General features: G+C 38.9%; 1 protein-coding gene across 2 annotated transcripts in view; it reads right to left on the reverse strand.

Annotated features, from left to right (window-relative positions):
• Positions 1 to 24,170, reverse strand: part of AMPH (amphiphysin) — a 263,695-nt gene that overhangs the window by 135,821 nt on the left and 103,704 nt on the right. For both annotated transcript variants that reach the window (XM_059170541.1, XM_059170540.1), the window contains exon 2: positions 21,662 to 21,742. In XM_059170541.1, coding sequence (XP_059026524.1) covers positions 21,662 to 21,742 — 81 coding nt within the window. The remainder of the gene's footprint in view (positions 1 to 21,661; positions 21,743 to 24,170) is intronic.

Raw genomic sequence — 24,170 nt, forward strand, 5'->3', positions numbered from 1 at the left:
CAATTCCTCTGTCAAGTTACTAATGAGATGTATTAATGAGAGGGAAGGGGGTGCCCTGTCAATCATTATGCTAGTCACAGTATAATATGCAGAATGTTCCTAAAACTCCATTTTTGATATATTAGTTTTTTAGAGCTACCATAACAAAATACCACAAACTGCGTGTATTAACAATAGAAGTTTATTTCTTCACAGTTCTGGTAGCTGAAAGTCCAAGGGATTTTCAGGGATTGGTAGGTTTGGCTTCTCCTGAGGCCTCACTCCATGGCTTACAGGCTGGTGGCCTTTGTTTGCATGTATCCTTGGTGTCTGTCCTGTGCCTTGTAAAGACATCCGTCATAATGGATTAGGACCCACCCAGATGATCTCATTTAATCTTAACTACCTCTCTAATGTCCCAGTCTACAAATATAGTCACAACTCTGAAGTGTCCTGGACTTCAATATATAAATTTAGGGGTACACAATTCAGCCCATGATGATATTCTCAAAGCAAGTTCATAGTTCAGCAACACAATCCCAAAGTCTAACACTCAGTGGTCCCTTTGTTCCAGATGCTGTCCCAAGGTCCACAGTCCAATTAAATCATGATCCTCAAATTAACTCCCTGAAGTCAGCACACTTTCACCAAAGAGAAGACTGAGACGCAGAGGCTGAGCAACTTGCCCAAAGATCCTACTGCTGGTAGAAAGGAACATGTGTACCAGAGCCTGGGGAGTCTGCATGATTCAGACTCCATAATCTGCCTCCAGAGCCCACGTGCCTCACTGGCCTCCTCCACCTCTGTGTCCCCAGTCTACAAATGCATGGATAACAGCTGAGGCTGTCCATGAAGAATCAGCTGTTGATCAGTGACAATAATTTAATGCAAGACACTGTTTTCTGTGTTCTCATGATATAGTCCTAATCTTGAAATTAAAATACCAACTGTTCACTTGTTTTGCTCAAAAGCTCACAATTCCCAGAGTATATTCTATGGTTTCATGTAGCACAGTGGTTAGACGGGTGGTTTCTGGGACCTGTTTTAAAATCTGAGTTCTACTACTTTTAACTGCAACCTTGAGCAAACCACCTTACTTCTCTAGGCCTAGGATTCCTCATCACATCAGTAAAATAACAGTACTTACTTTCAAGAGCTATCATGAAGGCCAAGGGAGATAATCTATGGAAAATACCAGAAGAGAGCCAGGCACACAGTACGCATTCCATAAAAACTGGACGTTATTATATTACTATGATTATTCTACAAAATATTTTCAAGAGGAACAGATTTTCAAAGGTAAATGCAGGAGGGTCTCTAAAATTTACATTTTTGTTTCCTTGCTTTAAGCTCTTTGTAGTTAACAGGAGCCATCATTAAGACCCTAACATTGACTTGATAGAAAAATTTCTCTGTTTCAATTTTTTTTTTCTTTTGGCAGATATTAATGCAAAAGATTTAAAAGAGAGAGGAAATCTAAATGGGTTAGATTTCTGGGTGAAATCTAACCTGGGGCTCCTGGGTGGCTCAGTCATTAAGCATCTGCCTTTGCTTAGGTCATGACCCCAGGTCCTGGGATCGAGTCCCACATTGGGATCCCTGCTCGTTGGGAAGCCTGCTTCTCCCACTCCCCCTACGTATGTTCCTGCTCTCACGGTCTCTCTGTCAAATAAATAAATAAAATATTTAAAAAGAGAGAGAAAGAGAAATTACAAAGAGTAGGTATTTCATAGATGTTTGACTGACCTAAGTTTTGTTACATATTGTATTACAAAGGAGTATCTTCATGAGGAATATGCAAAACCTCCCCAAAACAAGCTGCTTGGGAATTTAGAATGCTGCCTTTATTTGTACTCCTAAGATTCAAATACATAATTTTATTTTTCAGAAAGATTTTTGTGATAGCTTTAAATGTTGCAATAATAGAGGAACTTAAAATGCATGAGAATAATTTACATAGATATGTAAGAGTGACTTAACATCAGATATGAGAAAAATCAAGTCACTATGATAAATAACTGTAAGGAAATGAGACAGCATGAACAGCAATGCCAAAAGAATCATCAGGTTCATGCTCAAAATGGAAGCTTTGTGACACATATTCAGTTTTCTAATACACAAAGCAGAATTATAACTGTGGACTTCCAGGAGAATCAAGAGAGACGGGGTTTTGTGCAAAACACTTTGTGGATGTCTAAGCCTGCTTGTGGGAAGGCTTCATAATAGAAACACTTCATCACTGCTTTTACCTAAGCCACCCAGAGGTGACTTGGAAATATGTCAATTCTTCAAGCTCCTTAGAAGATTCTTATAGTTGTCTAGGTTAAGGACATATTCAAATAGATGTGCAATTAAGGAAGTCACTGCCTTTACTATACTGGTATGATCTCAGGCATGCATACAGGTTGCTACACCATCTGATGGCTCTTTAGAGCTGGTGTGGAAGTTCAGATGGGGAGCCAGGAGTCAGTATTGGTATAAGGCCTCCAGGTGATCCTGACAGTTATTCAGAAACATCTAATGTAGTCTGTCACTGTGTCAATAGTGTATTTGACATTCAGTGTGTTGATGTATCTATTGTAAGATGGCCAAAAAGACAGTTAAAAAAATAAAAAAACAAAAAACAGCAGCTCTGGGTTTCAGTCCATCAGCATCAGACATCCCTTCCAATACTTCTGTCAATTAGGCTGCAACCCCAATGCACAGTCTGCATGAGGGTACAGGATGATTTATGAGAGAGAATCACAGACAATGGGAGCAAATGATACTGGTGCAAACCTGAAAATCAACTGCCCCACATCCAGGCAGATTTTCACGACCACTTCAGACAGCCTTCCTGGGCTCGGATGAGAGATGTGCCTTATTCTCTGCATCCCATTATACAACAATGCAATCAATCTGGGCATCATTCAGCAAGGAGCAACCAAACTAGATAATAAGCTTATTTCACAAGGGGAAGTAGAAGACATACGGAATTGGTCTCTAACTGAAGGCTGAGGAATGGGATACGAAATCCTCCCCCGTTCGCAGGGTTAATTAATGTAGTGAGGGAAAATACAGTTAAAGCTAATAACACAGGATACCTGAAAGGAAACCATCAGAGTGATAACACAAAGAGCTTCCTCTGGAAGAGATTTCTTAACTGGGCACCAGGCACCACAGGGAGTAGCACGAACTGAAACCTGGAGGGTCTGTAGTTAAGGCAAATTTTGGTGAGGTTTCAACTAAACCTTCTCATTTATATACTATGCCATACCTAAAGAGATATTCTTTTTTATAAATTTTATTTATTTGACACACAAGAGATCACAAGTAGGCAGAGAGGCAGGCAGAGGGAGAGGGGGAAGCAGGCTCCCTGCCGAGCAGAGAGTCCAATGCGGGGCTCGATCCCAGGACCCTGAGATCATGACCTCAGCCAAAGGCAGAGACTTAACCCACTGAGCCACCCAGGCACCCCCTAAAGAGATATTCTTATAGATGTAATAAGACAAATAAGAGTAAAGAGGATAAAAGACAGGCAGGTTTTCCAATGCGTGTTTTTGTTTTCTTTCTCCCGTCTAGCACTATGGACAGCAACACCTGAACAGTCACAGGAAGCAGATAAATATGTCTTGCTCTTTAAAAGTCAATGAGCAAAATAGTGGAGGATGAATGGATGTATCAGAAAATAAAAGAGAGACTCTAGAGAAATATAGGAGAATTTGTAGAGCAAGGGCCAATCTGTTCTTTTGACACCTACATGTTTCAACTCTCTGTTCCCTTCCACAGAAGTCAACTAAATTGGCAATCATAGTGGGATATACTTATCAAGAAAGGACTCTAAATCGAGACTATACGCACATATTTTCCATTAAAACAATATTACCAAGGAAGCTGCCAGTCTTAACTAGGGACTTAGTGGCCAGGATTGTATTCCCTTGCTCTTCGCCATACACTGAATGTACTACATCTAAATCAGGTAAACTAAGAGTCTCATAGCTGAGCACTAACACTTTCATGGATATTTAGCACACTGTGATTTGCACTAGAGTGAGAACCTTTGCAGCAACAACTGATAGACACCCATCAAGCTAGAGTCTAGTTGGAAATGAGAGTATGGGAAGGTGCAGAAATCATTTTTTCTCAGAATACCAACTGGAGTGAGAGTAAACTAGTGTGTAATGTTAAGCGGTGAAACCAGGATAGCCAAATGCATTATGGGTATCTGTATTTTTGCACATTCCTGTGCAAATTACTACTTTAACTGCTTAAAAAGAAAAAGGACTTTTGCACCCTAGACCACCAGCTTGACAAAGACAAGAATGACGACCGACATGGTTATCATTCTGCTTCCATTACTTTGGGCATAGCAGACACTCAATAATTATGTATTCGGTCAGCCAAGAAGAGCTTCAAATATACACTTATCCACAGGGAAGCTCTGTCTTGCCTATTGCCTATTACCTTCGATGAGGTACCCATGGCCGTCCCTCCATCTGTGTACAAGATCCTATGTCCTCCTGCATACTCAAGGACATGAGTCAGCTGTTCTTCCCTTTTTCTGTGATTCATCGCATTTTCCTGCTATACTAAATGAGTCCCACTAATATACACGTATTTTTGCAATCTTAAGAAAAATGTTCGCTTGACCCAACGTCCTCCCCCAAACTACAGTTTTATTTACTTGCCCTTCTTTAAAGCAAAACTTGAAACTTGTTTTTGTTTTCCAAGCTTTCTGATACCCTTCACCTTGCTCTAGGTATTCTCTACCTACACAAAAAAACTTGTTTTTCTCTTTATAATTCTCATCATTTTCTAGACGACAATGTTATGTGTTTATTTATTTTTTAAAGATTTAATTTATTTACTTGAGAGAGAGAGTGAATGGGGAAATGGGAGAGGGGCAAAGGTAAGGGAGGGACAGAATCTCAAGCTGAGTACAGAGAGTCTGTGCGGAGCACAGAGACTGATGCAGGGCTCCATCCCACGGCCATGAGATCACCACCTGAGCTGAAACCAAAAGTCAGCCACTCCACTCACTGAGCCACCCAGTTGCCCTGTAATCTTATTTATGATGTTTGGCTTATTGTCTGATTCTGTGTTTTGGAATATGAGATCCACAACCGAAGTGATCTTTGTCTTCACTGAAGTTTCCCAAAGACCTAGATACATTCCTGGCAAGAAGACACTTAAAAAAAAAAAAAAAAAGAGAGAGAGAGAAGAAGAAGAAGACACTTAATAAATGTAAGGCAGATGGATGTCTAAACAATTACATATTATTGTTCCAAACATGCATCTATCAACCTACAAAATTTCTTTTTTTTTTTTTAATTTATTTATTTGACAGAGAGAAATCACAAGTAGATGGAGAGGCAGGCAGAGAGAGAGAGGGAAGCAGGCTCCCCACCGAGCAGAGAGCCTGACACGGGACTCGATCCCAGGACCCTGAGATCATGACCTGAGCCAAAGGCAGCGGCTTAACCCACTGAGCCACCCAGGCGCCCCAAAATATCTTGAATGTTGATATTAACAGGAAACATTTTAAGTTTTGGAAAATATTTGCACACTAAGATGATTTTGTTCTTTGTTTTGGGTTGGTTTTTTTTTTTTTTTTTTTTTGGTATATGCACACTTAAAAGATTAACAGTAAAATACATATTTGTATACCCAAACAGCTTAAGATACAGAATTATAAAAGTAAGTTTTTAAACCATTGTGCTCCGTACTTACCACCTTCTCTTCACTATTCCTGAAGGTTGTCATTCCCTTGCTTTTCTTTTTTTAATTATTATTATGTTCAATTAGATGGTTTTGGGTATTACAGAATTCTCACAGGAACTTAAAGTTAGCTAGAACTAGGAGTATCTCTAGGGAAACTTTATTTCAAGAGATGTAGACACACACAAATTCTTTTATAGAATATTGTGCGGTCACTGAGTTTAAACTTTAATGGAAACCCATAAATTCAAAAAGACTCAACAATTAAGCTTCTCAGAAGCAATTAACTGGTATCACTTCAATGTATTAATGCTCTGTGGTGAAAACACTGTCCTATCAGTGAAGAATGAACTTGCTCCAAGATACAATACATGGAAAAAAAAAAAACAACCTAAAATTGGAAAACATAACTGGGATTCAAGGACTGAAAAACATCCTTCTGCATAATTTATTATATTAAGTTAGTAAATATACACAAGGCTCTTGGAACACTGAAAATAATGTATGTGCCAGCTGATATTTATGAAGTAGCATGGAATTAGCATAGAACTCTCCTCCAGAGAGGGGCCAAAGCTTTGCTCTAGTCTTGATAATCCAGATTGGAATCAATTCAAGGCCATATCAGACATTCTCCAGGGACTATTTTGCTGCCAAAAATTAAGATAAAATAGGAAAAGTAAATGACAATGAAGAAGGGCTCTGATACTGAATGAATGAGGAGGCATGGAATATCTAAGACAAAAAGTAAAGACAGAGAATATGCATGACAAGGAGGCATGTACTGGGGTGCCTGGGTGGGTCAGTGGGTTAAGCCTCTGCCTTTGACTCAGGCCATGGCCTGACCTGGGTCCTGGGATCGAGCCCCACATCGGGCTTTCTGCTCAGTAGGGAGCCTGCTTCCTCCTCTCTCTCTCTGTCTGCCTCTCTGCCTACTTGTGATCTCTCTCTCTCTGTCATATAAATAAATATAATCTTAAAAAAAAAAAAGAGCCATGTACTTACTAAGTACCTACTTAATAGGTGCTAGAGGGCACGGAAGTTTTTTAAATGACTAAGACAGGGTGTCTTCCTTTAAATATTTCATGATCTAATGAGGACATGGATATACTGTCATATAAGAGAAATCGAACAAGAGTTACCAGATGAACTATAAAAGATGTACTACAGGAGTCTATAGAGGAAGATGCTGACTGAGGAGAATGGAAAGACCTCATGCAGGAAATACTTGTCAGTTGACTATAAGAGAAGGTGGGATTGGAACACATGGACATGACAGGTCAGGCAAGGGTGATTTAATTGCAGGGAAGCACTTGCAAGTGGGGGAAATGGAAGTAGAAGAAGAACTTGGAAGTAAGAAGTTCAGTCCCTAAATGATATTGTTAGATATGGACCACCAACTATTCACTCCACCAGCTTCCTTTCTGCCTTTCACTGCACCAGAGCACCTGGATTCCTATTTATCTCCCCAATAGGGTGCTACAGAGAAAAGCCACTTGCATCACAGATAGGATGTATGGGCCAAATACTACATGGGACACTGGGATCAAATCAGGGTATGACTAAAGAAAGGTTTAATGCTCTGAATGTGAGAAGAAGCCCAAGGCAATTTGTAGCTACAAATAATTTATGTCCTACAAAACAGAGGACTGAATAAAGACCAAGAATAAGCAAGCAGAATTTTCTCTAAGTCATGAAAATACATATTCTTAAAAGGCTAACTTAAGGAAATTACTCCAGACAGAAGATCATGGATTTTAATGAGTTAGAATGTAGGTATGGAGTCAGACATATTTTTGAATAACAGATAGAGCTATTGGTAGAGATGTTCTCGGGTGCAGATTGAGTAGAACTTACTGCTCCACATATCATTCTTGCTTTATTTGATTTCATTAAAAGAAATGGAAACTTATCACCACCTCATATCTATGTTGTCTTCATGATCTACAGACTATTCATTCTCTGTTGGAGAAGTTTCATGAGCCACAACTTTCAGTAGGACTTTTCTTATACACTCTTTGCTGAAATGTCACCAGAATTCTGTCCTGCTGGTCTGCCATGTCCACTTATGACAGGCCTTCACCAAGAATCAAAAGACTTGCTTTCTCTCCACTTGGCAGACTTGTCTGTTATATAATGGACCCAAAGAGAAGTCTGACTAATTTAAACCTTGTATTCTGCTACAAGATATCAAACAGTGGGCAATAAACTGGATGTGAAGGCAATCAGCCTCATAGCTCATCCTTAATATCACACCATTAACAAATGTCATGAACATCATAACTGCATTTCAAATAGTTTGACCTCTTTGATCTTAAATAGTTCTGCTATTTCTGCCTTAATACAACTTAAACATTTTACTTTTCTACCTCTTCCTGGCCCTGAACAAATGACTTCTTTTCTCAAATACAGAACATGAAATAATGCTCAGTTTAAGTGGAAGTATTAAAACCAGACAATAGGAGAGAAATGCTCAATGAGTAACAAACCTGTAATTAGCACAGGGCTCCTCTGAGATGAGTGAGCCTTCATCCCAGGGTGGAGAATTCTTCTGTGACTTCCTTCAGCAGCCACAATGGAGCCAAGATCATTAGGGCCAATTCTACCACCCAGTGAAATGTATTACTACATTTTTTACTAGGAATTCCTGAGAAGGTGGCAGGAACCACATTTTAATTCTTTAGGGACAATACAAACAAACCACATCTTCTTAATTAATAACTGTCATTCTATTAAAGTCTAAAAAGAAGACACTCCAATAAGTTAACAGACTATATTAACTGCTACCTTTCCTTCGGGATATTAATAATGTTAATCATATAGTATACTTGTATGTATAGTACTGCTTATACATTTAGTATGATGTAGCCCAGGAATCATTCCGTAGACATGAATATTTTTGTGGGCTCCATTATGAAACTGAATTAGATGCCAACATTTAATAACTTAGTTATTTCCACTGGTGCACAGTCAAAGTCAGTGAGGATAAGGGAAGAACTCTTGAAGTCCGGTGCCAAAAGCCAGGACAGAGAACTCTAAGCAGGCATACCTCTACACAAGGGGTATGCCAAGTGGTTGATGAGTCTTGGCCAACATGCGTAGAGAAGAGGGGAGGAGAAAAGGGCAGGCCAATGTGAATCAGCCAAGAGTGAAGGAGCAGAGAACACTTTTGACTGGTACAACACAGGAGATGAGGAGATGGTACACATTATCAGGAGACCAGTTACCGTAAAGGTATTGCACAAATAAATACATACTAGGAATAATGGAAGCCAGATTTATCACTCTCAATAAAGGAAATATAAATATGAACAAAGGGAAGACCCAAAGCAGGAGATACTGAACTGTAATTAGAGATGCCATGGTTTCGGATAAATAGATGAAAAAAAACACAGAGTATGTTATGAATACATGTGTGCAATTCTGTTCAGTTAGAGGACTTACAAGCATGATACCCTAGAACCAAAGAATATAGCCAGCACTCAGCTCCTAGTTTCTAAATGCCATTCTCCACTTAAGAAGACAACAAACCCAGGACTCTTTAAAGAAACAACTCATTTGAAGGCTGGGTAGGGCAAGCACAACATGAACTTAGAACATTCTGTGGCAAAACGTTAAAAAAAGAAATTTTCAAAGAATAATGGGGACACAGAAGTCACTACCAGCAGTTCCCCCATTGGGGAAGTGCAATTGTGCTTCAAAAGTACTAGTTTATTACTTGTCAATAAATAAATAAATAAACTGTCAAATAATAAAATCTTTAAAAATACCAAACTTATTGTTTGGGTTTTTTTTTTTAAGATTTTATTTTTTTATTTGACAGAGATCACAGGTAGGCAGAGAGTCAAGCCAAGAGAGAGGGGAAAGCAGGCTCCTCACTAAGCAGAGAGCCTGATGCGGGACTCAATCCCAGGACCCTGAGATCACTACCCAAGCAGAAGACAGAGGCTTAGCCAACCAGGCGCTGAGCCACCCAGACGCCCCAGGACTAGTAATAATGTTTTATAACCTACTGAATGAAATAAGAATCTCTAAGTCCATACAAAGACAATTAATTAATTGGAAGAGAAGGGAACATTTTTTACCATGGAGCAGAATGTTAAGTAGTAAATGTAGAAGGAATTGGGAAAAAATCACTATTTTGCAATCATCGTCTTAAAATCTATCTCCACAAAATACTTCTAAGATTACTTATGAATTTAAAACTAAGGACTAGAGCAATCAAGCAGACAGCCTCTTTCTAACCAAGTGATAAAAGTTGACATCCACAGTAAAGGCATAAATCAGAATCATGTGTGCCCTGATATCAAACACCAGGAAGATCCTGCCACAGAGGGTCACATGAAGCTAACACAAGAGATGATCAGGCAAACCCAAGTCAAGGGACATTCTACAATTAAACACTGCTCTGTACTCAAAGATCTGAAGATCATGAAAGACAAGAAAAAACTGAAGAACATCTTCAATTTTAAAGAGACTAATGGGACTTGACAACTAAATGCAAATCTGACTGTGGAATGGCCCCGGACCTTGAAGAACATAAGCGAACAATATGTTGAAAATAATTTCTCCCAGTCTGTAGTTTGTCTTTTCCTTCCCTTAACAGGGTCTTTCTCAGACCAAAAGCTTTATCACAGGCAAATTCAGGGTTTGTAATAAATTAGGTGATAATAGAGGATTGACGATCATTCACTGATTTTGATGGATGAACTGTGGCTCTGTAGGAAAGTGTCCTTTTTGTGCACTAGAGAGGTAATAAGTGCATGGGATGGACAGATGGATGGATGGATGGTTGGGTGGATGCATGGATGGATGGACAGGGAGAATGATAAAGTAATCGGAAAACCTAGGTAAAGTGTATACAACAGTTCTGTGTACCTTTTATAACGCTCTATAAATTCAAAATTATTTAAAAATATAAAATATATCAAATCAATTGAGATTTCATGTAAAATGCAGATTTCACCTTTTCTGGGGAATCAGATGTGGCAACTCTGGGCCCCATTCTCATGTGACCAATGTGAGCCAACACTGATAGCTGCTTTTTTTTTTTTTTACACCCTACGCATTCTGTAATTCAGCCCAAACCTCACCACTCCTTGTTTCTCTCCTTGCTTACTTCCTCGTCTATGTTTCCTCTCCATCTCTGTAAAAATGTGAGCCTTTGGCTCTTACCTTAAAGCAATTTTATCTGATGTAAGCAGTAGGAGGTCAGCTTTTTCTAAGTAGAAGTGTAAAAGGGGATGTTTTTCAACAGAAATTTTTATTGAGGTAACTGCAGAACCCCATCCAGTTAGAGAAAGTAATACAGAGTCCTTTATCCTGTACCTAGTTTCCCCCACTGTTGCAACAACTATAGTGAGAACTATATCACAACATAGATGCAATCCACAATCTTAATCTCCCCGTTTTTACCTGTATTCATACATGTATGTGTATTTAGTTCTATACAATTTTATCACATGTATAATTTCATGTATCCATCCCCACAATTAAGACACAGAACCGATTCTACCAGGACAAGGATCATTTGTGCTAACTTTTGTAAACACACCCGCCTCCCTTCTCCCTTCCTTAACACCTGGAAGAAAAGTGATTCTTCCCTCCCATTCTGCCATTTTGTCATGTCAATAATGTTTGTTACAAATGGAATCATATGGTATGTAAACTTTTAGGGCTGGCTTTTTTTCACTCAGTCAAATTCTCTAGAGATTTATCCAGGTTACCATATCTACCAGTAATTTCATCTTTAATTGCTGAGTAATACTGCATGCTGTGGACATACCACAGTCTAAGTATTCACCTGTTGAAGGATATCTGGGATGTTTCCAATTTGGAGCCATTACAAATAAGCTGCTATAAGCATTTGTGTATCTATAGGATACTGTATGAACATAATTTTTCATGTCTATGAAAATGAGATAAATGCTGAAGAGTACAGTTGTTGGGTGACATGACAGTGCATGACTTTTACAGAAATTCTTCAAGAAACAAAGTGTTTTCCAGTGAAGCTGTATCAGTGGTACCCAATGTATGAGTAATTCAGTTTCTCCAACATCCTTGCCAGCATTACTGTTCTTTAGTGTTATCACTGACTTTTATTTTAGCCATTCTGAGGTATATAGTGACATTATATTTTTAATTTGTATTTCTCTGATGGCTAAATATATGTTAAACATCTTTTTATGAATGGCTTCTCTGCCATCCAGATATCCTCTTCAGTGAAATGTCTGTTGATAGCTTTTGAATATTTTCTAACTAGATTGATTTGTTTTATGATGTTGAGTTTTGAGAGTTCTTTATATGTTCTAAATACCTGTCTTTTTATCCTCTTAAGAGTTCTTTTGCAGAGCAAAAATTTTTAATTTTGATGAGATCCAATTTATCAGATCTTCCTTTTTTGGATTGTGATTTTGGACTCCAGTCTAAAAATTCTACTTATTCCTAGATTTTGAAAACTTTCTCTTCTTTTTCCAAAAGCTTTAAGACTTTATGTTTACATTTAAGTCCTTGATCCACTCTGAGTTTAATATTTTAACCTATAAGAGTTAGGTTTTGGTCAAGGTTCATTTTTGGGGGGGGAGGAGGTCTATAGATGTCCAGGTATTACAGCACAATTATTGAAACACTTTCTTTCTTCTATTGAATTATCTTTGTACCTTTGTCAAAAATCAGCTGAATATAGATGTATGACTCTATTTCTGAGTTATCTATTCTGCTCCATTATTTATGTATCTACCCTGTTGATACCATACTGTCATGATTACGTCAGCAGTATAATAGGACTTATTACTGAAATAGAGTAATTCTTCACACTTTATTCTTGTTATCTCTCTTTTAATCTAGAATTCCAGGGTCTGCATGCTTCCATATAAATTTTAGAATAAGCTTGTGTATGTCTTTTAAAAAACTGTTATAATAATTCCATTAAATTTCATTAAACCTATAGACTAATTCAGTAAGAACTGACATCTTTACTATGTTAAGTCTTCCAATCCATGAACATGGTATGTTTCTTCATTTATTTAGTTGATTTTTTTCTTTAGCTTATTATGATTTTCAGCATATAGACACATATTTTGGGAAGTAAACAATTCATTTATTTGGAATGTTATTATGTTTTTAACTTTGGTTTCCACATGTTTATTGTTAATATATAGAAATGTGATTGATTTGGGGATGTTGACCCTGTATCCTGTGACCTAGCTGAACTCACTTATTTGTTCTAGGAGTTTTGTGTTGAGGTGCTGGGATTTCCTATGTACACAACATGCCTGAAAATAAATATTTTATACCTTCCTTTCTGATCTGTGTGCCTTTCATTTCCTTTTTTTTTTTTTTTTTGTGCCAGCTGCAACCTCTAGTTCTACATTGGACAACATTGGTGGGTATGGACATCCTTGACTTGTTCCCAATTTTAGGATAAGCATTCATTCTTCTACCATTAAGTACAGTATTAGCCTTAGTTATTTTGTATATACTCTATCAAGTTGAGGTAATTGCTCTCTATTTCTAATTTGCTGATCACTTTCATTATGAATGTGTGTTAGATTTTTGTCACATACTTTTTCTACATCAATTAGTATGACTGCATGGTTTTTTTCTCCTTACCCTGTTTAAATGGTGGATTACACTGATTGATTTTGGACTGTTAAACCAGACTCAAATACCTAGAATAAATCTTACTTGGTCATGATTATAATTCCTTTTATACATCATTGGTTTGATTCGCTGATACTTTGTTAAGGATGTATATGTCTAAGTTCATGAAACATATTGATCTTCAGTTTTCTCTTTTCACACTGTCATTTCCTGGTTTGGCTATTAAGGTCGCTGGCTACATCTACTTTCTATAAAAGACTGCATAAAATTGGTGCTAATTTTTCTTTAAATATCACAATTCCTCAATAAAACCTCCTGGTCCAGAAGATATTTCTGTAGGTTTTAAATTTCAAATTCAATCTCTTTAATGGTTATAAGACTATTCGGATAGTCTATTTAAGCTTTATTACCTTTTAGCAGCTTATGGTCATTGAGGAATTGGTCCATTGTGGTTGTCAAATTTAAAAGTATGAACTTATACAACAAATTAAAAGAGACTACATCAAATTAAAAAAAAAACTCTCCATAACAAAGGAAACCACCAACAAAATAAGAAGGCAACCTATAGAATGGAAGAAAATATTTGCAAACCATTTATCTGAAAAAGGGTTAATATTCAAAGCTTATAAGGAACTCTTACAACTCAACAGCAACAAAACAAACAATCCAATTTTTAAAATGGGCAGAGGAACTAAATAGACCTTTTTCCAAAGAAGACATACAGCCAACAGGATCATGGAAATGTGCTCAACCTCACTAATCACAAGGTAAATACAAATCAAAACCACAATGAGATTTCACCTCACACATGTTAGAGTAGCAATCATCAAAAACCCAAGAGCTGGCAAAGATGCAGAAAAAAGTGAAGGAACCCTTTGGCACTGCTGGCAGGAATGTAAATTGGAGCAGTCACTGTGGAAAATGGTATGGAGGTTCTAGAAAAAACAAAAAACAAACAAACAAACAAACAAACAAAAAACACTGAACTACCTTATCGAGCAATTCCACTTCTGGGTATATATCCAAAGGAAATTAAAACAAGATCTCAAAGAAATATCTGCACTCCTGTGTCTACTGCATCACTATCTACAGTAGTCAGATATGAAAATAACCTGTGTCCATCGAAGGATGACTGGATAAAAAAGATGTGGGGTGTGTGTGTGTAATGGAATATATTATGGAATACTTATATATATAATGTTTATATATTTAAATATGTATATATATAATGAAATATTATTGCAATGGTCATGAAATATATAATGAAATGTTATTCCATGAGAAAGGACATTCTGCTGTTTACAACAACATACACAGACCTTGAGCACATTATGCTAAGCAGAATAAGTGAGACAAAGGCAAATACTGTATAATATAACTTATATGTAGAATCTAAAAGAGCCAAACTCATAGAAACAGAGACCGGAATGACGGTCACCAGGGTCTAGGGGTTGGGGTAAAAGACGGATATGGATCAAAGTGTAAAAACTTCCAGTTAAAAGATGAAGAAGTTCTGGGGACTCTAATGTGCAGCACAGTGATTACAGTTACTTATACCGTGGTATATACTTGAGATGGCTAAGAGACTATATCTTAAGTGTTTTTACCACACAAAATAAAAATAGTAATTAGGTGGTGTAACTGGTGGTAATGATTTTGTAAGACATTAAATGTATTAAATCAACACTTTGTACACTTTAAACTTGCACAATGTTACATGCCAATTGTATCTAAATAAAGCTAGTGAGAAAAGAGGAGGAGGAAAGGAAGAAGAGAAGAAAGAATGCAGGGAAGGGAAGGGGAGGGGAGGGGAGGGGAGGGGGTAGGGGAGGAAGAGAGGAAGGGAGGAAGGAAGGCATACCAGCCCTACCTGGCCCATTTACCTACCCAGCTCACCTCCACCCTCACTCTCCTGACTCAGCTCTTAGCATTAATATTATTAAATCATATGTAGTTTTTCAAAGGGGGCATTCTCTTTCTAAAGTTTTGGGTTTTACATATGCCACTGTCTTTCCTGGGTAGCTCTTCACTCCTGTCCTTATTATAAATAAATAAAGAAGCAAACAGAGCAGAGCTGTTCACAGTATCTGCTGATTGTCCTTTTCCTAGCTACAGAATCTATAGTAGCTAGAGGATTTATAGTGATATCCTTTGTTTCACTCCTGATATTGATAATTTATATCTGTTTGGGGAGTCAGCCTTGCTAAAGATTTATCAAATTTATTAATTTTTTCAGAGAATCTGCTTTTTATTCATTTTCTCTATTCTTGTCCTATTTTCAGTTTCATAGATCTCTGCCCTTTTATATTTCCTTCCTTCTGCTTGCTTTGGGCTTATTTTGTTCATCTTTTTTCGACTTTCTTGAGGTAGAAACTTAGACTATTGATTTCTTTCCTCTCTTCGTTTCCACTATAAATTTCCCTTTAGCTGCTTTGAAAAATTTTATTTTCAAGGCCTTATATCTGGGGTTCGGGTAAATACTCTTCATTTCTTCTCAGGATCCTATACTGGGAGTCTAATACTGTCTATACTGTCCCCTAATTAAGCCTGATTACCTAGAAAGAGACTTATTAAACTCATTCTCATGAAGGTCTGAGTAGCATGTATGTTCTCTTACAGGGGCATGTGGATTTTCACAGGCCGTAAAGCTTCCAGAATCAACAACACGGGAAGGGAACTCACTGCCCCCAAAGTCACACCTGCTGAGGTTAAGATCCTCTCCAAAAACTGAAGGTATGCAGATCACAGATACTTCAAGGCATGGCCACCTAATCTCTCTCCAAATTTTATCATAAAGACACTAAAATGGCTATCAAATGGAGGGTAAGAAGTTTCAAGAATTAGAGGAAGTGCATAAAGACGAGTGTACAAACAGAAATAAAGCATGAGCCCTCAATTTGTTGCCCCCAGACTAGCCGCACTGGCATCTTCTGGGACCCTGTCAGAAATGCTCGTGTCCAGGCCTCACCCCAGACCTACTGACCTGGCAGTCCAGGGGTGGGGCCCAGCCATCTGTGCTGCATCTGATGCAGCTCAAGTTGAAAAACACTGCTCTGCTGGACACCACACTTGCCCCCTGACATTCTTAATCAGAATCTGGTATGATGACCTGACAGCAGGCTCCAGAGGCTGGCTGAGGTTCTCCATACTCTGGGTTAGGATGCTGTCGTTTAGAACTGGATCACTACCCCAGACAGACAGATGGGATCACGTCTAATCCAGGCAGTGGTTACTTCAGAGGAAGATCACTATTAATATAATAAAAGGTAGATACTAACATATTCAGATCACAGTTATTTGTGGTAAAACGAAATAGTTCTAAGGCCCTGCTGAGCCTATATGCTCAAGTATATGCTCAAGAAAATTGCAAAGATTTTCAGAATGCAAATGAAATTTGCCATAAATAAAAATTTTATCCACACATTAACACAGTGTGGGAGTATATTTATATTTACATTTTTAAAACTTCTATAAGTTTTATTTTTAATTACTTCATGCATATGTATTTAAAAATGTCATGAAGTTGACTTACAAAAATTCACATATTCAACATCTTTTCCATCCCAGAAATAAACACGCGATCTAAGAATGTGCTTTAAATCATCATTCCTGGGGGTGCCTGGATGGCTCAGTTGGTCAAGTGTCTGCCTTGGGCTCAGGTCATGATATAGGAGTCCTAGGACGGAGCCCCACATTGGGCTTCCTGCTCAACAGGAGAGGAGTCTACTTCTCCCACCTCTTCTGACCCTCCATCCCCTCCCCTGGCTCCTGCTCTCTCTCTTACTCATTCTCACTCTCAAATAAATAAAATCTTTATTAAAATTCTTTTAAATTATCATTTCTGCCACAGGGTTAGAATATTTCTCAGGTTTGAGAAATATTTTTAAAGCTTAGGTGCAAAGCACTAGATCCTGTGAATATATAAAGATGAAAACAGCTACACAGGATGCTTGTGCTGAGGAGAGAGCTGTAAGAAGACACGACTCCAGCTTTCAGTCACTGGATAATCCTAATAATTGGAATAACTGGCTCCAAATTCTCACCACTGGAGATGAGTTCAAGGCCTGAGCATTTCCTTCCTTCTTTGTATTACAGCAACGTGACGCTATTCCTTGCTGGTGGGCATGGGGAGAGGGAGCAGAACAACATCGCTATGGTATTTAAAGTCCTGAGAGGTAAGAGACCTCTCCCCTTTATTACAAGTTTGGCTTTTGGACTGTAAGTCCAGTTGGGTGCTCCCAGCTGTACTCATTGAAATGTGACCAAATAGCGGGTTATCTGGGCCCAAACAGTCCCTGAGCTGTTCAATCACTGTAATTAGCACAGTTGCTGTAAGCATGGCATCTTACATGGGCAGACTTATTAGCAAGGAGGAAGAAGAGAAGGGCCAGGGACATTCTTTCCCATCTGGGACCTCTTTGCTCACGAACAAATTCATCAGCAGGTTACCAGGTAAAAGTAGGCAATGTTCACACCATCAATTCTGCTACTTGTTAGCGGCTTTGGTAAGACAGGCAAAATAAAAAAGAGGGGTAAAAATACAACACTTTGGGGGAGGACATCTTGAAGTCAGTGTGTTCTTTCTCCTGAAGGATTTCTATAATCCTTACTCTCTTTGGCACTCCTCATCACGGAAAATCCCAAGTTTTCGGCAGAAGAGTTCACTCTATTTATTTTTGCTCTGCCCTATACTCCCCTTCATCCTTGTCCCAGTTAAGCAGTTTGTGAAATCTTGACCACAAAAACCACAGCAATGGAGAACCCAAAGGACAACCAAGGGAGTGTGCACAGACCTTCCATCTACGCTCTCAGTCTAACAAAAACCAGCTTTCAGGAAAAGAGGTTTGGGGTCAAAAAGAAAACCTGGGGTTGGAATAAGATAAAAGTTAAGCTTCAAGCCAGAGTTCCAACACAGACGCAGCTGCAACCTTCATTTCCATCAATCACTATGAGGCTTTCATGATTTTACTAAAGGGAATTTAAAAGCAAAATCACCTGGGCCCAAGATGTTTAATTACTTCCTAGAACATTCTAGAAAAATCCACTTTGGCTTAAGTATGAATTAAGCATGATCAGGTGACTATAATATAATGCACAAATCCAAATAGAGTTCATAGGATACTCTATATAGTATCTTTTTGGATTTGAAAAATACATTGTCACAGAAAAAGAGAGGAAATCTAGATTTCCTGGGTCAGAAAATATCTTAAGAGTCTGTTGCTTTTAGATGATGCCTTCTGCCTTTAGAGTAACGATTCACCTTTACATGAACACTTAAAATAATGGGCCTTGTAGAGGTTACTACAATCTAAATAGATCCTCCTTTCTAGGTTAATGTTTCTGCACAAGCAAAGGGAGAAACACCTTTCTCAACATAACCAACAGATGTGAATTGGTTACCAATACATATCGAGGCTTAAAAGGACACCTTTTCCCTTCTGCAGAGTATTAATACAGTCATCCTCCCACCAGTCTTCTCAAGCATGAGTACGTTTTTACAGAAAATTGACAAATCCCTCTCTTCCCTCCCTCCTGTCCATTCCTTTCTCCTTCTCTCCCTCTACTATACAGACAGAGTTAAGGTACCATCATTCCTCCTTTCTGCACTAAAAGAACTATACATTTAGGTTTTCTGATTAAAAGAAACAAACAGATAAACATCAGAATGAGTATGTGCAAATCCAAGATGTTTTGATGCAAAAATGTTTCAAAGGGAGTCAAAGAGGGGGGTTCAAGATACTCTTTAAGAAATACTATTCCTACATTCCATTCTGCTTGTTCCACTCTTCTAAAGTAGACTTGTTTGTTCCAACTTCCCCAGATTTTGAAGTTTTACCCAGTTCTTGAAATCTGCTAATATTCTTGGTAAGGACCAAAGTGTTGGGTCTTCAAGAATGATAGTATACAAGCAGAGAAAGAGAACTATCATATGATCTCCCTGATATGAGGAAGTGGTGATGCAACATGGAGGCTTAAGTGGGTAGAAGAAGAATAAATGAAACAAGATGGGATTGGGAGGGAGACAAACCATAAGTGACTCTTAATCTCACAAAACAAACTGAGGGTTGCCGGGGGGAGGGGGTTTGGGAGAAGGGGTTGGGATTATGGACATTGGGGAGGGCATGTGATTTGGTGAGTGCTGTGAAGTGTGTAAACCTGGTGATTCACAGACCTGTACCCCTGGGGATAAAAATATATGTTTATAAAAAATAAAAAAATTAAAAAAAAAAAAAAAAGAATGATAGTATACCATTTGCTCTATAACATTTGAAAATACATCTAGTGATGGGAATGGATGGCACAGCAACATTACAAGGTCACCCCAGGCTGCTGCTGCTGGTGGCACAGGTCATTTAACTGGTGGAAGCTGGTGATTTAACCAATCATACTTTTCTTTAGTGCTGAGACTAAAAACAATTCTCACCTGGTTCAGTCAACAAGTTTAAAAAAAAAAAAAAAAAAAGGCCAATGAGAATTCACTGAAATTGGAAAATGCAAAATGCTTCCTAGTCACGAAGTCTTTTCTGAACTTGATGTTTCCCAAGGTTAGCCTTCTGGGGTGCTAACAACATCAAAACACACACCATAAGAGTGATACGGGGGCGGGGCGGGGACCAAGAGCAAAGACCTAATTAGCTCCACAGAGACACACCAGACAGGAAGAGAAGAATGTAAATCCTCAAGAAGCAGGCAAAACTACAGACATGAATCCTTTCTATCTAACTCAAATCCCTTAAAGCAGATATTTGGAATCACCCTGCAGAGACTGACAAGTTTCCCTGTGTGAAGTTGTTGCAATCCAGACAGTGATATAGGGGGTATAGCTCAGTGGTAGAGCATTTGACTACAGACAGTGATATATACGAAAGTTATCCAAAGGCATGAGATAACGTACAAAAACTCACAGAATGAGAATGTAAGGAGACATGGAGAATCTGTCCTGGAGGAGACTGGGCAACAGCATAGTCTACAGGCCTGGAGCTGATATTTCTCTAGAATTCTCTCTTCTACCTCATTAAGCCAAATCTCCCCACAGTACTGTTTCCTGGACATGATCTATTTCAATGTCACTGTTCTCTTCTCCAGCTCCCTTCTCTCCTTCCTCATTGTCAGGCACAACATGATGACTACGATTCACAGTATAAACCGAGTACCTATCTGTGCATGTGCACTCCTACTCTTGGGATGAAGTGGGAGGTATTCAGGATTGTGCTCTGGCAGAGCCTGGGCTACTTGACTCCATACGTGTTGGATTTCATCACCCCGTGTCAGTGAAGGAAAGCAATAGCATCTCTGCAGTGAGACAAATAGTAGGGACTCTGGCTCAATATGGAAGAAAGTAATCTTCAGGATTTGAGGTGATTTATTTCAGGATTTGAGGTGATTTATTTCCTGCAAACAGAAACGAAGGGGACAAAATGAAACCCATGAGGATCTGCATTACCGATTGTAATCCCCAAGGCCACAATATCCTATGGACACTGGTAGCTCCAATGACACCAGGAAAAATAAATCTGTGCCCTCACATAATCGCCCTGTCCAAACCTTCTTTGCCAGAGCTTGCCATCCCAGCCTTCTTCCCACCCAAACTCAATTATGACCTTCAGATCAGAGGCTTCTAACCATAGAGAGCCCCACTTACACCTCCCCCCACTTTGACCTTCATGCACAACTCTGGCCAGTTATCCAAGCCTTAGAGATATAAATTGATAATTCAGAAAAGAATTTGCTTCCTCATGCATGTGTCTGTTGAACACACAGCAGCCCATCAAACGACCAAACATCACAAACCATGTGTCTCAACCTTCTTCTTCATGATCACCTCCCTCAAGAAGCTCTGTAGACATTTTCTTCCTCATCACACACCCCATGAAATTTTAATACCATGGATATACTATATGTCTATTTATGTGATGTATACACCTAAAAAGAGTATAATTTCTTTTATCTACAAAGAACCAATTTTCACCCCCTTAGGGGAGATATAACCCCTGGTAAGAATGCATGATCTTGAAGCATGAAGCAATTAAAAATACTGTGCCAGAAGTATCTAATTCCTGTTTCCCTAATACTGTACTATACTAAGACTATAAATCACCCAAAACCACATCTTTCCTTTAGATCAATAATCTGTACTAAAGAGCTCCAGTCAAGCCAAGTCTTAATCTCCTGAGAGTCTAAAACACAAATCATCTTCCTGTGGCACCTACTGCCTCTTCCTTCACCTGTCATAAGAAAGCCTACACAATTAGCGAGGGTCACCCTTGGGTTAATGCCAACCCCAAAGAAAGTTTCTTCCTTCCACCTTAACACATTTTAGTTAAATACTAAAACACAAACACAGTCAACCCATTTCCCCTTCCAGAAACTAGATAACTGTACTTACCTCTTGCCGTTTGAAGTTCTGGACGTATTCTTCAAACTGCTCATCTTTTGTCTCATCGGCTTTCCCAAGCTTCTGAAGGACCTAGATGGCAAATAAAACAGAAGAGTTTGATTCAATGTCTTCAAGTAACAGGCAGAGCAAAGCTGCTGTTTTGCTCTTTTGAGGAGACATCAGTCAGCATAGCCAGTTTTTCTGCCCTGGAAACATCTAGGCTTGATGGCTTGGGGTTGATCAGTCTTGGATTTTAACCAAGTTCAGCAACCCACAGGCTAAGCAATGTAATGCTACATTGCCTTCATAGACTTACATATCTGCTTCCTCCAGGAGGCAGAGGCAAAGCTCTGTCTTGTCTTCTTGTCCAAAGCATCTGGTACAATGTTCAATGCATAACAGGTACACAGTTGTTTGTTAAACAGTAAACCAAGCAGGGCGCCTGGGTGGCTCAGTGGGTTAAAGCCTCTGCCTTTGGCCCAGGTCATGATCCCAGGGTCCTGGGATAGAGCCCCGCATCGGGCTCTCTGCTCAGCAGGGACCCTGCTTCCTCCTCTCTCTGACTGCCTCTCTGCCTACTTGTAATCTCTGTCAAATAAGTAAATAAAATCTTTAAAAACAAACAAACAAAAAAAAAAAAAAAAAAAAAAACAGTAAACCAAGGTCATGTCCCTGAAGAATTACCTACTTTATAGGGATGGTATTAGAATTAATGGAGACAGGTCCATGGCCAACTCTCCTCCACCACCCTCCAATATGCCTTTCAACTCCCTAAAAGCTCAAAGAGGCCCTGAATAGAGACTGGAAATTAGCAATCCAGAGCATTAGGGAATGCTATGTGGAGCTTATTCAAACTATGATGGAAACCCTAGCAGACAGGAATGTGACCAATTACATTCTAGCCAAAAAAGCAGCCTCAGCAGATATCACTGGAAAAATCATTATATATTATGGTACTGGGCAGGAGGTGTTCTGCCTTCCTAAAGCACAGGATGGGGTTCTAGGAGAAGGAGTTCTTCAAAAGAGAGCAGAAAGTTACTTGGGGACAGAGTAGAAGGATCCTGAGAGCCATAACTGGGTTCTCTATTCAATAGTCCCACATCTAGGTTCTAAAACACCAGGTCGTTTGAGAATTTTTAAAAACTCCATAAACACAGCCTTAATGAATTGAAAATTATTTATATGAAAATGTTGTCCTTAACTTTTGAAAAACTGTAACAACAAGATCATCTTAGAAGTGTGTTGTAAATGCAAGACACTATTACTGCTATTTTTGTTGTTACCACTGTGGTAAGAGAGAGAGGGCAAATCAAAATCGCACAGGCCACACCTGCTAGAGAAAGAAATTCAATGACATAGGGATGTTTGACCTTGTTCTACGATCTCCCCCGATCCACTCCTGTATTTTTTGTTCCAAAGTAAAAATAACTTTAAGAAGTCATTCAATAGCTTCTTTATTCTACCTTTTAAAAAAATTTTCATTTTGAAGCCAGGTCTCCCAAAGGACCTCTTGCCACACACATAAACACTAAGAGTAGTGGGGGAGGTACCTAGCATTAACTATGTGACCTTCCCTCCTGATTCTTAACATTTACTATTTCGTCAATGTTTGGCTACTCTAGAGCAGATAAATCTTTGAGTAGTGGCAACACCGCATCTGTTGGTAGCAGTTCCAAAAAGCCAAGAAAAGCTGTCAATTTCTCCTGAGCAAGCAACCTCAACCCCACCACTTACCACACACTGCAAAGGCACGGCGATCTCAGGAGTGGCAGAAAAGAGAAAGATGTTTACAGAGCCTCCACTATGCACCTGAAATCTCAGAGAGTGATTTACATGTCATGTCTGTCTTTCATTCTCACAACACTCATAGTTGCTTCTTATTCTATCCATATAGCAAATGAGGAAATAAGACAGAGTAAGCAGCTTACCAGAGACCCTCTGGAAAATTCCCTTTTTGAGGCCTGGTACCCCTGTCCCCACCCACAAATAGCCTGTCCTTCTCGTGGGAAACAAGTGGGATTTACACATCCTGTCATTCTCATCTGAGATTCCTCACAATACTCTGAGAAAGACCCATCTTCAAGGGTGCATATCTACCACTGGGAAGGGGATTCTTCACAGACCCTTTGCTGAAAGTCTGTTATTTAAATTTTAAGTCATGACACCTTGCATTTCATATTTCTAGAAATTGTTCATAAAATTAAAGTAGAAAAAAAGACCCCAAAAACTGCTCCTAGGTGTCAAGAGAGAATTATACTTGGATGACTCCATAAGCCTACAAGCCTACATTCTCTCTTCTAAAGACTGCAGTAGAAGTAGCAAGCTGAGACTGCTTCAGCTAGCCAGAGATCAGCTAGATAGCTTATCTAAAGATTGCAAACACCTGAAAATCCATCGGCAGATCGAAGAGAAGAAGAACAGCAATTCTGGAAACAGAAAAACAACCACTTTCTGAAAGGTAGGACCGGCAGAGAAGTGAATCCAAAGCGACGGGAAGATAGACCCCGGGGGGAGGGGC

This window comes from Mustela lutreola, chromosome 4 (assembly GCF_030435805.1).
Source record: "Mustela lutreola isolate mMusLut2 chromosome 4, mMusLut2.pri, whole genome shotgun sequence".
NCBI classification, from domain to species: domain Eukaryota; kingdom Metazoa; phylum Chordata; class Mammalia; order Carnivora; family Mustelidae; genus Mustela; species Mustela lutreola.